The 16,351-nt window shown below is 45.3% G+C and overlaps 1 protein-coding gene across 2 annotated transcripts in view; it reads left to right on the top strand.

Annotated features, from left to right (window-relative positions):
- The first annotated feature begins 544 nt into the window (after positions 1 to 544).
- Positions 545 to 16,351, top strand: part of XYLB (xylulokinase) — a 57,968-nt gene continuing 42,161 nt past the window's right edge. The window contains exons 1-2 of one of the 2 annotated variants that reach the window (XM_044754833.2): positions 545 to 698; positions 2,042 to 2,124. In XM_044754833.2, the coding sequence (XP_044610768.1) occupies positions 642 to 698; positions 2,042 to 2,124 (140 nt within the window). In that variant the 5' untranslated portion in view covers positions 545 to 641. The remainder of the gene's footprint in view (positions 699 to 2,041; positions 2,125 to 16,351) is intronic. The other variant, XM_044754832.2, reaches the window with a different exon arrangement.

Below are 16,351 nucleotides of genomic sequence, written 5' to 3'. Positions count from 1 at the left end.
CCTAGCTGACTGTAAGAATGGATAAGCCCCTCTGTGGGAGCATCAGGAGTTCTGATTTTAAATACGGAGGTGGGATGTGGCCCATGTCAGAGATGGGGAACCACTCAGATTTGCTGGGTCAAGACACCGCCTGTTGGAGCCCAGTGCCTCCAAGCCTGGTGCACATTTCCTGTGAGCCCTGAGTCACCACCATGAGTGGATAGCTGCTCCGGTACCCAAGAGACAGCCATAGAGGTCTGCAGGCCCAGAGCCGCTAGAGAAACAAGCAGGGACAAGTCGGCTTGAAGTTGAAACCTCTGGCCCAGGTGTCCTCCGAGGGAAGCTAGGCCGCGTTAGGCCAAGGCCTGTGCAGAGAGCACATCTGGATGGGGAGGAAGGGTAGGGTGGGGTTAAGAGGGAGGGGGCTGCGCAGAGGGCACACATCTGTTGCAGGTGCCAGCCGAGGCCGAGGTCGAGGCCCGACGCGTCCCCTCCCCGGTCCCCCGGCAGGCGGCGCCAGAGCCCGAGCCCTCTTGTGCCTCGGGTCCGGGAGTCCGGCCGGGCGGGGCGAGGGGCGGGCCCCGGCGTCTGCGGGCGTTGGAGCGCGGCGACAGTCACGCCGCGGGAAGGACGGACGCACGCGCCGCTGCCCCTCCACGGCCATGGCCGAGCCCGCCGCTCGCCGCTGCTGCCTGGGCTGGGACTTCAGCACGCAGCAGGTACCGTGGAAGCCCCGGGTCCCGGGGGGCCGAGGCCGCCTCCTCCGCGACGCCCGGCGGGCTGGCGGGGACCCGGGCGCCGCGAACCCGGGGCCGAGCCTCGGGCGCCCCTCTCTCCTGGGCTTCCCGGGGATCGGGCGCCCCCTGCCCGGCAGTGCCTCCCACTGCCGCCGCCCGCAAAGTGCGACCGCCACCGGGCCTGGACGCCGGCCCTCGCGGGAAGGGCAGACGCCCCGCCCCCGTCTCGGTCCCCGTCCCCGCCCCCACCCCGGCGGCATCCTGCGGCGCGTGGCGGGGAGGTGGCCGGAGGGGCCAGGGGACCGGAAGGGCTCGCGCGCCGTCGTGGGCACCAAGTGACAGGGACCCGAAGGAGCTCAGCTGCTGTAAGACAGAGGAACGGACAGACGGGTAGACGTGCACACAGGCGTAACCAGTGACCTGGAACCAGATCACCGCCTGAAACCTTTTTTTTTTTTTTTTTTTAGTGAAATGGCCTCAGGGTACACATGAACTTTGTTCTACCCTGTGACAGCCCTTGGTTGGCGCCAGTGTGCTCAGGTCAATGTGCGCGGCACTGCTGGCCAGAGGATGGGCTGTACTGCTCCCAGGGCCCCGCAGACAGGCAAGGTCGAAATTTGTCTTAAAACTGGATGTGGGTGCCAAGTGCTCCTTCTCCTTAGCTTGGGCAATCAACACAGTTGCAGTCCAACCCCTCTCCTCAAGTGGGTCAAGGGAGGCAGGCCTCAGCCGGTCCCTAACCAGAAAGTCCTGTGGGACCCGTGAGAAGTTAGATTGCCTTGCTAGACCTCACTTTCCCCACCTGTCCTGGAAAGGAGTTGTACTCCCGAGTTTGGAGGTCTGCCCCACTGGGACCCTACATGTCTCAGGACCATGATCACGGCCTATGGGAACAGCCCAGGGGCCTTGCCTGGTGTCTCACATCCCTGCAGATGCAGACACTCAGAGACATCTCCAAACCCTGCTCCCATTCCTTCCCCTGTAGCACTTTCCCAGGCTTCCTTGCTGGGCGCAGGAACTGGCTCATCTGTGAACATCTGTCTCTAGAGGGCCTTGGTGTTGGCTGTTTAGGAGACAAAGATTTCTTGCCCTGCATGTGTGTTTCTACTTAGCCTCAGCTTCTTCATTTTACTAATCTTTTGGTATGTCCCCCGATGAGGCCTCTGTTGCCATGGTTACAGTGATGCTCCCCAGCCTTCCAGGAGGTCTGCAGGATGAACCACTCACTTCTGGGGTGCTGGGCTTCACCTAGTGATGTTAGTACCCCAGGGGCAGTGTAGAAACTGAGGAAAATTCTATACACCATTTTTTAAAATTCCTTCCAGGTGAAAGTTGTTGCTGTTGATGCAGAGCTGAATGTCTTCTATGAGGACAGTGTGCACTTTGACAGAGACCTTCTAGAATTTGGGTATGTACCTAGTATGCATGGGGGGGGTTGGTTTTGGGGTTTTCCTTCAAACTTTTACATTAATAGACAACATTGTTCCAGCTTCATCACACTGCAGGAGTGGTGGTCTTGGTAGAACCCTCAGCATCCTTTTTCCAGTGCCTGGAGTGTGCTCGCCTCCATTGTTTCCCAATTCTATCCATTCATTCATTCATTCATTCATTCATTCATATATGCAGCAGGTATCAGTGGAGACTTACTTTGTGCCTGGCATTGTGCTGGGTGCTGGTGTTTGGTGGGGAACCAAAAAAAGACATGGTCCTTGCTCTCAGAGTTTCCTGTTAAGTGGGGGAGACTGATATCAAGGACTCTCACAAAAGAATATTTAATTATAAACCCAGATAAGGGAAGAGAAGGAACTCACTTCTACAAGTGCTTATTATGAAGAAATGTGACCCACACTTGGAAGGAGGAGTTAGGGAGGGTCCCTAAGGAAGTAGTACTTAAGCCAAGATCTGAGTGAGTGAGGTTAACCAGTTGATGGAAGGGAAAGAACATTCCAGGCAGAAGAAACAGTGTGAGCAAAGGCCCTGTGGCAAAAAACAGCACTGCCCATTCACAGAGTTGAAGAAGGCCGACATGGCTGTCCACTGAAGGGTCATGAGGAGTGAGGAGGAGATGTGACATGATTATATTTGTATTTTGAGAAGATCTCTGAGTGCGGTAGGAGAGCAGATGGAATCTGGCAGGAGTGCATGTTGGGAGACCATTGAGGAGGTTTTGGCAGATCATCTGGATAAGAAATGATGGTGTCTTGAAGGAGAGAGAGTTGGGTGGTAGAATTGACAGGTCTTCGTGCAGAATTAAATGTGAGATGTGAAGGTGAGGTTTCTGACTTGCCTTCAGGATGGATGGTACGCTGTGGAAGAGAATTGGTTTGGGGGGAAAAGACATGAGTTTAGCTGTTGTATTAGTTTAGTAGGACTGCTAGAACAAAATACCACAGACTCCTGGTTTTTTTTAAAGATTTTATTTTTTCCTTTTTCTCCCCAAAGCCCCCCCAGTACATAGTTGTATATTCTTCATTGTGGGTCCTTCTAGTTGTGACATATGGGACGCTGCCTCAGCGTGATCTGATGAGCAGTGCCATGTCTGCGCCCAGGATTCGAACCAACGAAACACTGGGCCACCTGCAGCGGAGCGCGCAAACTTAACCACTCGGCCATGGGGCCAGCCCCCAGACTGGTGGTTTTAACAATAGAAATTTATTTTCTCACAATTCTGAACTCTGGAAGTCTAAGATCAAGGTGCTGGCAGGGTTAGTCTCCTTTGAGGCTTCTCTCCTTGGCTTGCAGATGGCTGCCTTGTTGCTGCATTTCACATGGTTGTCCCTTTGGGCCTGCTCGCCCTGGTGTCTCTTCTGTCTGTTTTCTGTGTCTTAATCTCCTTTCCTTATAAGGATGCTAGTCATACTGGATTAGGGCCCACTGTAACCACCTCTCTGTAACTTAATTACTTCTTTAAAAGCCCCATCTCCAAATATAGTCACAATCTGAGGTACTAGGGGTTAGGACTTCAACATAAGAGTTCGAGGGGGACAAAATTCAGTCTATAAATGTGCCTCCTTTGAGCTGAGGTTGGAAGCCACCTTGCTTTCATATTTTATATTACTGCAGGGCACGTTATGTCAGACTTTTGGTAGTTTGTGTCTTTCAAGGAACTGGCCCATTTCATCTAAGCTATGAAATTGTGGCCTAGGGTTGTTCATCATATTCCTTTATTGTCCTTTGATGTCTATGGGATCAGTAGTGATGGCCATTTTATCATTTCTGATATTGGTAATTTATATCTTTTTCTTAGCTGGGCTAGAGGTTTGTCAATTTTATTAATCTCTTCAAAGAATCAGCTTTTAGTTTCATTGGTTTTTCTCTACTGTTTTCCTCTTTTCATTTTCACTGACTTGTGATCTAACTTTCACTGTTTCTGTTCTTCTGCTTGCTTTACACTTAAATTGCTCTTCTTTCTCTAGTTTCCTGATTTGGAAGCTTAGATTATTGATTTTAGCTCTTCTTTTCTAATCTATGCATTTAATACTATAAATTTCCCTCTAAGCACTGCTTTTGCTGCATCCCACAAATTTTGATAAGTTGTATTTTTATTTAGTTTGAAATATCTTTAAGTTTCTCTTGAGACTTCTTTGACTCTTATGTTATTTATAAATGTATTGATTAATCTCCAAGTTTTACAGCTATCTTTCTGTTGTTGATTTCTAGTTTAATTCTGTTATGGTCTGAGAACATACTTTATGTGATTTCTATTTTAAATTTTTAAATTCCCTCTCCCTCACTCTCTTCCATTCAGTGAGCTAGTCAGTCCTCTCCATTAGACATCTTTGAGAAAAAAGTCTCCATAACCAAGATACAGTATTGCTTTTTATCTCAAAGTTACATTTTTAAGATCTTTTTTTTTGATGAGGAAGATTGGCCCTGAGCTAAAATCTGTTGCCAATCTTCTACTTTTTGCTTGAGGAAGATTGTCCCTGAGTGAACATCTGTGCCAGTCTCCTTCTATTTTGTACATGGGACACTGCCATAGTATGGCTTAACGAGCAGGATCAAACCTGCAAACCCTGGACCACCAAAGCAGAATGTAAGAACTTAACCACTGTGCCAACAGGCCAGCCCCTTTAAGGTCTTTTAAACCAGATATGTAAGATCTAGTTCATTCCTCCCCTATCATTTTGGGCCTTGGTGGGTTCTTTTTAGAGTTTGTTGAGGTGTAACTGATATACAATAAACTGTACATGTATAAGGGGTACAGTATGATAAGTTTTGACACGTGTTCCTCCATGAAACTATCACCAAAATCAAGAAAGTAAACATTTCCATCCCCAAAGGTTTCCTTATGCCCCCCTGCAATCCATCCCTCTTCCCCACCCCCAACCCCTGGCAAGCACTGATATGCTTTTGATCACTATAGATTAATTTTCATTTTGTAGAGTTTTATATAAAGGGAATCAAAATTATATACTCTTTTTTTAATCTGATTCTTTTTACTCATCATAATCATTTTGAGATTCGTTGTTATTACACGTATCAGTAGTTTGTTCTTTTTATTGCTGAGTAGTATTCCATTCTATGAATGGACCACAATTGGTTTATCCATTCACCTGATGAGGGACATTTAGGTTGTTTCCAGTTTTTCATTATTACAAATAAAGAAGCTATGGAATTCACATACAAGTCTTGGTATGGACATAAGCTGTCATTTCTCTTGAAAGTGAAATACCCAAGAGTGGAATGGCTAAGTTGTATGGTGGATATGTGTTTAAGTTTTTAAGAAACAGCCAAATTCTCTTCCAAAATAGTTATTTTAATAAAAAATATTTTATTGTGGGACCGGCCCAGTGGTGTAGTGGTTGAGTTCATGCACTCGGCTTCAGCAGCCTAGCGTTCACCGGTTCGGATCCTGGGTGCGGACCTACGCACCACTTATCAAGCCATGCTGTGGCAGGTGTCCCACATATAAAGTAGAGGAAGATGGGCCTGATGTTAGCCTAGGGCCAGTCTTCCACAGCAAAAAAAAAGAGGATTGGTGCAGATGTTAGCTTAGGGCTAATCTTCCTTAAAAAAAGAATTATTGTTAATAGGCCTTAATGTACTTGGTATGTAATTCAAAAGAAAGAAAAAGTAGATAGTGAAAAGTCTTAATCTCTCTGTGGTCTTGATGCGGGGTCGGTGAGCTGAGGAGTCAAAAGAAAGATTTCTTAGACTCTCAAGATCTGGCAGTGGTGCTCTTTTATTTAGAGAATAGTGTGGAATAGCATGGGGACAGGACCCATGGGCAGTCAGAGCTTCTGCTGCCGCCGCTTCTGCTGCCCCCGCTGGCATGGGGACAGGGCCCATGGGCAGGCAGAGCTGGTGCGTGGGGACAGGACCCACGGGCAGTCAGAGCTCCTGCTGCTGCCCCCGCTGGCATGGGGACAGGGCCCATGGGCAGGCAGAGCTGGTGTGTGGGGACAGGACCCACGGGCAGTCAGAGCTCCTGCTGCTGCCCCCGCTGGCATGGGGACAGGACCCATGGGCAGGCAGAGCTGGTGTGTGGGGACAAGACCCACGGGCAGTCAGAGCTCCTGCTGCTGCGCATGGGGACAGGACCCATGGGCAGGCAGAGCTGGTGTGTGGGGACAAGACCCACGGGCAGTCAGAGCTCCTGCTGCTGCCCTGAGTTGAGGGTTAGGGCTAATTTTATAAGGCATGGGTACGTGACTTATTTTTACTGGAGAAAAGAAAAGATGATGTAAAAAGTCATTAAATGATTTCAGTGCAGATGGGGTCTGGTTATTGTGCGGTCATATAACTTTAGATACGAATCTGGCCATATAGATCGGCATGTAGGTGAGGATGCCCTGGGCTTCTCTCCCTGGGGCGGTCCTAATTCATACCATAAAAAAAGTCCACTGGGTCGTATAGTTTGGCATGTAGGCCAGGTCACTTTGGGCTTCTCTAGCTGGGGCAGCCTTAATCCACATCATAAACCCCCCCGAACCCATTTGGCCCCGAAATCTTTTGGGGATATGGACGACGGTCAGTCTTCTGTAACTGCTTCCAGCTGTACAAGGTCGTAGAGCTGTCCCTAAATGGGGCCATAGGTATAGGTAGGAGGTTCAGCGGACTGGAAGACTGCACCCGTGGAGTCCAAGGCTGACAAGGCATCCAGAGCCTCTGGAGACGAGAGAATCATTTGACGAGAGGTGGTCCAGGAGGTGAAACTTTGTTGACATGCGGAAGACAAACAACGAAACAGACAACAAATTATAATAAGAAATACAAGCAGTATGATTAACCCAATGAATAAGGTTTTGATAGCAGTCCAGAAACCTGGACCTGACCAAGAGTTCAACCAGTCATTTAGAGATAGGGGAGGGTCAGACCAGGACTTAATTTGGTGGCTCATATCAGATAGGAAGCCGGAGATATTCCGATGGTAGTCAGGAATATAGACACAACATTCAGTTTTTATAATGGCACAGGTGCCCCCCTGTGCTGCTGTCAAGACATCCAGTGCCATTTGGTTTTGGAGGACTGCCTTACGCATTTGGGACACTTCTAAATCAAGCAGCGAAAGGCTATGTTGCGTATCATTTAATGCTTTCAAAGTAAATTTGTTTAGAGCTTCCATGGGCCAGATGACACTTTCGATTCCTAACTGGGGAAGGAAAATTGAGGCAATGTGGTCATACCAGTGGAAGACAGAGCAGGTCCAGCACTGTTGCAGGTTGGGTAGGTTAGCAGGAGGAGATATAGTAAATGTAGTTCTACCTTGCATCCAGACAAAGCCTAGAGTGCATCGTCCAATCCATCCAGGTGGCAGCCTAGGCCATAAGTCGGAGCCACATAGCCACTGAGTGCCATTAGGGGCTAACCAACGTGTGCTGGGCCGTCTAGCCCAGTCAGTCCCAAACCAATCAGTATTTTTTAAGCTTATGATATGAGAACACATATGATGGGGAATTTGTCCCATAGGTCGGGTGCTATTAGGCCACGTATCACAGGTGTGATTGGTTTGTTCCCAACATATAGTGGCCTTTTGACTGAGTTGACCACTAGTAGGAGTGAGCCAAATATATTCGTCCCAAATTTGATATAGTCCATCCTGTGTGTATCAATAAGTTGGGGACTTTACCTTTGGAACTTGTCCTTTATGATCCACCTGTGACAAGGCAAATCTAGTTAGTATTTGGGCAGTAGTGTTGAAGGAAAAGGTTTGCTTGTGGCAGGGAACTCCCAGGTATCAGAGATGGATGGCCACAAGGAAACATTATGATTAGTAACAGATGAATCTTGCAGAAGAGAAGAGCTAGAATCTAATATCCATGAATGTGTACTATACCTTCTACTGAAACATAATTTTTTTCTCTCTAAAATCACCCTCATTTTTATAAAAGATAGCCAAATTAAGATGAACTGGTCTGCCAATTATTTACATAAGTGCAGCAAGAATACCAATTGATTATACAGGCTTTTTAAATCTGCTTTGCTGGAATTTTTTTTTTTTTATGAGGAATCTCAGATTGAACTGTAAAGGCCTCTTGAGGCCAGAAAAGCCAAGCCAAGGACTTGCCATCAGATTTTGCCTGCAGTACCTCCAGATTTGGGTGGACTCCTCTCTTCCCGAGGTCCCCCAAAACATTTTGAGGTTCCTTGCACCTGCCAGACAAGCAAGCTTCTTTACTTACCGGGTAAGATTGCCAGAATCTCTGTAAACAAGGTACCAGGCCCGTATTTACAAGTGGCTTTAGTTCCAGAAAGTCCAATCTTTGTTCCTGAAAAGCTGTGTTGTCATATCTGAGCCTGTATATTTCTCTCAAATATGACATTCCAGTCAAAGCCTTGGTAAGATAACCAATGTGTCCTGTTATAAGGAGAACAGATTCTTATTGAACTTATGCAAATATTGCCATGAAATAACCGTACTCACAAAGAGTTTCCAAATTCTGGAGGGATCAGGTCAGGAGAAAAAGACAAATGTTTCAGTTTTGCTCGTAAAGATGTATTTCACTAAATTGCTGTAAGTCATAGTTAGCATAAGAGAAAAGAAAGAAAGATTTCCTTAAACATGAGAAAACAAAACAAAACATCAAAACTCAGCAATATTTCAAACAGAAGTCATAAAAAATTATAATCATCCTCATCAGTTCACACAGTCCTGTATAATCAGTTCTTGAGCTTAATCTTCTGTTAGCAGATCTATGAGCTTAGTTTCTGTTAGAATTCTGTAATTTCTTACCCAGTTCAGTTTTACAATCTGAAAGTTTGTCAGAAACCTGTAGTTTAGAACTTTTGTGTCAGAATCCTTTCCAGGAATTTCTCTGGAGATGAAACATATTTGCAAAAGCAGAAAGCATCACAGTAAAACAGCAACTATCTGAAAATGGACAAAAGACTCAAAAGGGCAATTGATAAAGAAACTTGACTACTTCTGTGACATACAACACTTCAAGATAACAATTGGAATTACAACCGATAACCAGGACAGATCAAAATTTTAGGAATGCTATATAATTTTAAGACGCCTATATTAATAGCATTTACCCACATAATAACACCTGAGAAAGTTTATCATCACTTATTTGACAGTGCTTCCCATGTAATTTAGTATTTTCAAAAGAAACCCTTTTATTCAGGACTTGAATATTTTTGACAAGAAGCTTGTCAAAAATACCAAAAGACTTTAAAACACTTGTTCAAACAACGCTCACTGTGAAACAATGCTCAGGTATCTATTCAAAGTGATAACAGAAAGAGTCAAAAATCTTAAGAGTGACCTCAGTCATTATTTTAACAAAACAGATTTGTCTTTTAGGTAGAGTTAGAGCAGGCCAAAAGTTCAAGAAAATTATCCTTTGAGAGAAAACCAAACTTTAATTTCTGTACCAGCTTATTTTTAACATTAAAACTCATTCACTTAATTGGATTTACTTTAATCTTAGTCTGCTTCACCAGTCATAAAACTCCTTTCAGAATTTCTCCTTCACAAACCTTCTGCAACTTTCTTTTTGCCTTCAGAATTTGTCCCAAAGTCTTTCTTTTTTCCTTTCTAGTACTTTAGGACAAATTTCTCTTTCTTAACCCATCAAACAAAAATACTTCCATTCTTTATACCCTCTTTACTGAAAACATACATTTTAACTTTCCTTGAATACAGAGCTGTTTTCCTTATTAATTTCCAGTAGCTTCAATTATATAGGTTAATAAGAACTTTTAACCCTTAGCAGACCATAGTAAACACTAAAAAAGGTAAGCAATTACGAATTGTCTTTTATACCAGCATTCTAAACACTTCACAATTTCTAGAAGCACGCTGCTTTACAATAACAGACCCAAAGACTTTTAGCCTCTCTGCAATAAGAAGCCAAAAGTAGATAACTTAGATAAGTTTAGCTGTAATGCTTGTGTGCTATCCAATCCAAAAATGACCCAGATGCTCAGATTTTGATCATTTAACTTAACTTGGCAAAACTCAAGATTGTTATCAAAACAATTTGGAAGCTGTTTTTTTTTTTTCAAGTATACAGACCATAAAACAGTTATTGTACCCACAAAAACTTCATGAGACATTAGACAAAACTGGTCATCATTTAAAGCTATTATTTTGCTGACGAATTTAACAGACAATGTGAACTTATTTGACTAGTAAACCCAGGCTGCATGCCTGCATCATATGCAAATACTGACAACTCTGACAAGACTATTTTCAATCAAACCAACAAACTTAAACAAGCTTTCATTTACCAAAGGTTAATTCACATCAAGTTAACTTAAAAGACATTGGATTAATTTCTACTACATTTAGAATTTATGTAAGGGCTTACTTTAAGCCAATTAAACAGAGCTCTTAATTTTGGCCATACCATCCGGAGGTAAAATATCACACATATAACGTACACATAGACACACGTACACAGAGACTGCACAGCTATTGTTTTTTACCAATATTTGTGAAGAAGATACTCAAGATGCTAGATTTTTTGGGCAAGGGCACGCTTATGGCCGTTTTTCCTCTCCCCTCCTCTTTTTTTTCCTTCAGTCTTAGGAATTAGTGATGGGCTAGATAGTAGTTCCTGGAGAGGGGAGATGATAATCCTTTTCGTGATAAAGGAACTAGGTGAAATCTGAACTGTCTCTAGAGCAGTATTTCCAGTCTTGCAAGGATTTTCTAAGGACAGTTGCTCTTGATTTCCCAGAAACTGGATTGTAACTCAAATTACATTCCAGGTTGATCTACCTGTCCAACTGTATCACAAAGGCACAGAGAAACCCCTCAAATTTTCTCCCAGATGGAGTTAGAACTCATCCACAGGGTGGGTCTCTGGGGATGCTTAGGGGCCTTCCCTGTGGCAGTAAAGCCAGTGTCTGACTGACAGCAGCTGGAGAAAGGGTGCAGAGGCCAATTGCGGGTGTGCAGAGGCCGATTGCGGGTGTTGACATAGTTATAAGATTTAGTCAAGTCCCGCTCAGCCTGGGCACTTTGTCTTTGAGCCAGCAAAGTTGAGGTAGGGAAGCAGGAGGCAAAGGCCTGGAACTGGCTGGAGGCTGGGGCTCCCAGAGCCAGGTTTGAGAGTTAAATCCCTGGCAAAAGCCTTATTTTTCCAATTTTACAGAAGGTCAAGGTTCTGCTCAGGTCTAGCCTGAACTTAACCTCGACTTGGTGACAACAGAAGAGATGAGCAAAACAGACAAAGAAAGGAAAAGAAGAGACCAGACCTCACCCTCATGGCCTCTTCCAGAGGGTTATCAAGATAAGAGTCACACAACAGTTCCCATGCTGGGGCACACTACGCTAGCACGACAGTTCACAGAATAGGTCACAGGTCTCCTACCCTCATAACCGACTCAGTAGGTGACTAAAATACTCAATGAGTCAACTGTCAAGAGAGGGCACCCCCACTTAGGGTTGCTGGGGTGATCAGGCCGAATTGACGAGTAGGATCTTATTAGCGACTCAACCAAAGCTTAACCAAGGACAAAGAGGCGTCCCCAAAAGAGATCCAGAAAATTCACTCCCAAAAATATCCTAAGAAAGTAAAGGCAAGAGACGACAAAGGCCCCTTATGAAAGCAGTTGGGACCTCTTATGACAAACTTCCCTGAGAGCTTACACAGCCGGACAAAGAGTGTCAAGTTTCCCGGAGCCCCAGTCTGTGTGACTGGCCGCCAAGATGCATGCCGGTACATGCATCCTCCGATGGCGTAGACCAGAAAGGTCACAAAACCAAGCTCTCAAGACATAGAACAAGACAAAAGGCCCAGACAACAGGCTTATAGAGACGCCTGTGTCTTATGACAAACAAAAAGACAGAGACAAGGAAAAGTCTATCTCTGGGAGGAAAAGGATCTACGACCAGTGAGTACTCAAATCCTAGAGTCACTGAATCCAAGAAGCTAGCCTCACCAACATTTTCTCCTGCTAATCTAAATTTAGAAGAGCAAAAAACTCACCACTCTTGCTTCCATTGGACTCTGCCGGCAGAGATCCGGGAGACGGACGTGGTAAGAACTCTTACCTCTTGCCGGCTCTCGTCAGGGGTCCGGGATCTCTCGGCCGCAGCAGTCCAGGAGCAAGCAGTGTCCAGCCAGTGAAATTTCATCCTGCTGACTACGCCAAAACTGTAGGGGAGGAGGACATTTCCTCTCCGCAAATTGGGGTTTGTCTGGCTGGAGAACGAATTAAATTCACATGAGACAGAATAGCAAGAGAAAATTAAACAAAGCTTTATGAGGAACCATGGCCCGGGGCCTTTCTTCCCGAAGGAAGAAAGGGCACCCCCACTTAGGGTTGCTGGGGTGATCAGGCCCAGAAACCCAAAGTTGGGGCTCCCAGGGGTGGAGCCTTTTACTCTTTAAAGATTTCTTTGTTTCCCTGTTGCAAAGCTCAAACGGAGACGAAAATGGCCATTGTAACTCCAAGAGAGACAAAAGAAACGGGTCCATTACCGTGAAAAATCCCCCCTGAACCTAGGGCAGTGTCCTACCCGTTGTTCCTACTGTGGGGTTCCTATAGCAAGGGGTGATGGGGGCGTCCCCCGGCATTGCTTCCCTTGTATACCTTCCCTGTTATGCCTGGCAGTAACAGGTGCCTGGTGCCTATTCTGCCTGACAGCATAGGCCTGGTGAATGGTCCCTGAGAGAAAAGGAGAAAGAAAAGGAGCCATTACCTGGAAAATCCCCCCATTGGGGTTCCTGTAGCAAGGGATGATGGGGGCATCCCTTGAACATCTTCCCTATTCTGCCTGGCAGGAATAGGTGCCTGGCGAATGGTCCCCAGGATAAAGGATAGAGAAAAACAGTGAGGAATTTTCCGCCAGTCTGGGGGACATTCTACCCAATTGCATCCTGGAGCCATTCTCCCAAGAAGGGGTTCCCATACTCCACCAAAGGTTAGAGATTGGTACTTTCCTTGAACTGGAGTCCCGTATGGGACTTTCCTCGCAGTTCAGAGCGTGGTCAGGTGCCAGAGGGAGGGATCCCAATCCAGCCTTAGGAAAAGAAACCTTCCAAGGGAGTCTTGGAGATTGGCGGCCGTCCTAATGACTTAAGTGGCTGACCCCCGCCCACGTAAAATTTGTCTATTAGAGATAGAATCAGGAAGGAATGGATTAATTCATTCTTCATCACCCTGAGGCTTAAGGTACTGATTCTCTTCAAGCTGAATGCCACAGTTTGCACCATAGAGTAGCCATGGGCAGCAAACGTGGATTCATACAGCCATCCAAGAAAGTTCCCGATGGAGAAGTGAATTTAGATCCATCCTTGAAAAAGAGAAAGGCACAAGGAAGAAAAGGGCACTTACCAGAACTCGAGCTCACAAGCCGATGAAGCAATTCCCTGTACGGGCCACCAGAAATGATGCGGGGTCTGTGAGCCGAGGAGTCAAAAGAAAGATTTCTTAGACTCTCAAGATCTTTTATTTAGAGAATAGTGTGGAATAGCATGGGGGCAGGACCCATGGGCAGTCAGAGCTTCTGCTGCCGCCACTTCTGCTGCCCCCGCTGGCATGGGGACAGGGCCCATGGGCAGGCAGAGCTGGTGCGTGGGGACAGGACCCACGGGCAGTCAGAGCTCCTGCTGCTGCCCCCGCTGGCATGGGGACAGGACCCATGGGCAGGCAGAGCTGGTGTGTGGGGACAAGACCCACGGGCAGTCAGAGCTCCTGCTGCTGCCCCCGCTGGCATGGGGACAGGACCCATGGGCAGGCAGAGCTGGTGTGTGGGGACAAGACCCACGGGCAGTCAGAGCTCCTGCTGCTGCCCCGAGTTGAGGGTTAGGGCTAATTTTATAACGCATGGGTACGTGACTTATTTTTACTGGAGAAAAGAGAAGATGATGTAAAAAGTCATTAAATGATTTCAGTGCAGATGGGGTCTGGTTATTGTGCGGTCATATAACTTTAGATACGAATCTGGCCATATAGATCGGCATGTAGGTGAGGATGCCCTGGGCTTCTCTCCCTGGGGCGGTCCTAATTCATACCATAAAAAAAGTCCACTGGGTCGTATAGTTTGGCATGTAGGCCAGGTCACCTTGGGCTTCTCTAGCTGGGGCAGCCTTAATCCACATCAGTCTCATCTCTCTTCTCCTGCCCTCCTCTACAGATAACTTCTTTAGTTGGTTTGTTGTGTGTCCTTCCAATGTTCCATATAAATGGAAATAAAAGCAGATAGGAATATTTTTATTTTCTCCCTTTCTTACACAAAAAACCATCCTGTACACACCATTCTGTACTTTGCTTTGTTCATTTCACAGTAATTTGGTCTATGTTTCCATGTCAGTACGTAGAGCTTCTGTGTTCTTTTTATAGGTACATAGTATTCCATTGTGTAGGTGGACCATCTCCTATCAAAGGACATTGAATTATTTTCAGTGAAAAATGATGCGGTAAATTACCTTACATATGCCATTACATACATGTGCCAGTTTATCTGTAAGATAAACTTTGGAAATAGAATTGCTGGATCAAAGAGCAAATAGATTTATAATTTTGGAAGATGTGGCCAAATTGCCTCCCTTAGGGATTGTATTGATTTCACCCCCCAACAACACATGGCAGTGCCCGTTTGCCTACAGTGCTGCCAATTCAGTCTTGTCATAAAAGAGTTTTCGGTTCTTTGACCATCAGAGAGGTGAAAAATGGTATCTCTGTGTAGGTTTACTTTGCATGTCTCTCATGAATGAAGTTGAGCATCTTTTCTTATGTTGAAGAGCTACTTGAATTTTTTTTCCTGTGAAGTTGTTTTCATGTCCTTTGCCCATTTTTCTGTTGGATTGGTTATCTAGTTCTTAGCACATCTTTTTGTTGTTGGTGCCGTCGAGTCGATTCCCACTCCTAGAGACCCTGTGTACAGCAGGGCAGAACTCTGCCCGGGCTCTTGCGCCATGCTCTCATTTTTCAGCGGTGTATCAGATAATGCTCTGCTGCTCTTCTTAGGGTTTTCATGGCCAGTTTTCTCGGGAGTGAGTGGCCAGGTCCTTCCTCCTAGTCTGTCTAATCTGGAAGCTCTGCTGACACCTGTCCACCACGGGTGACCCTGCTGGTATTTGAAATACCAATGATATAGCTTTCAGCATCACTGCAACACACAGCCACCACAGTATGACAACCAACAGATGGGTGATGTGGTTCCCAGACCGGGAAATGAACCCAGGCCACAGTGGTAAGAGCACCAAATCTTAACCACTAGACAACCAGCAACTCTTTATATATTAGGATAATTATCTCTTGGTTGTTAAATTAATTGCAAATGTGCTTCTCAGAGTTTTGTTTGTTTTTGACTTGTGTGTGGGTGATGGTTGATGTTGCCATACATGGGTTTTTGTTTTTTATGCCATCGAATTTCTCCATCTCTTCTATTGCTTCTAGATTTTGAGTCAGTTTAAAAGGCCTTCCTTATTCCACGATTATGAATTACTTCACCTGTGTTTTCGTCCAATTCTTGTAGGATTTCAGTTTTCTTACATAAAAATATTTGAAGTTTATCTAGGTACATCGCATGGCATTTATATCTAACTTTAGTTTTTTTCCAGATGACTCTCCAGTTGTTTTAACACCATTTTTTTAGAAGTCCATCTTTACCTCTCTGATTTGAAGCACCAGCTCTATCATATGCTGAATGCGTATGCACATTTAGATCTATTTCTGGGCATTTTCTTTTATTCCATTGGTTAGCAGGTCTGTTCATGAGCCAGTAACACACAGTTTTAATTATTCCAGCTTTCTAATATCATTAATATCTGGAATTGTTGGTCCCCTCTCATTGTTCTTCTATTTCAGTTTCCATGGCTATTCTTTCTTGTTCTTTTTTGATATGTACCTTAGAATTAGCTTTTAAGGTTCCAGGAAGCAAAATTGTTAATATTTTTATTGGGATCATTTTACATTTGTAGATTAACTTGGGGAGAATTGGTGTATTTATGAGACTGAGTCTTCCTGCTAAGCATCTGCTGTGTCTTTCCATTTGCTCAAGTCTTCTTTTGAGTATGCCATATGTGTTTTAATATGTTTGACATATGGATTTTGTACACTGCAAAAATGACCACAATTCTCCACCCCTCCCTGTACCCCTGCCCTCTGCAATGTGACTTTCCAGCTCCTTCCATCAAGAGATGGAGTCATTTCCTGACTTGTTGATTTTAACCAGTAGAATGTGGGGGAGGTGACACTGTGCCAGTTGTAAACCCAGGCCTCAAGAG

This window comes from Equus asinus, chromosome 21 (assembly GCF_041296235.1).
Source record: "Equus asinus isolate D_3611 breed Donkey chromosome 21, EquAss-T2T_v2, whole genome shotgun sequence".
Taxonomy (NCBI): Eukaryota; Metazoa; Chordata; class Mammalia; order Perissodactyla; family Equidae; genus Equus; species Equus asinus.
Note: the sequence above shows the minus strand (reverse complement) of the source record. Positions and strands in the feature narration are given on the sequence as shown.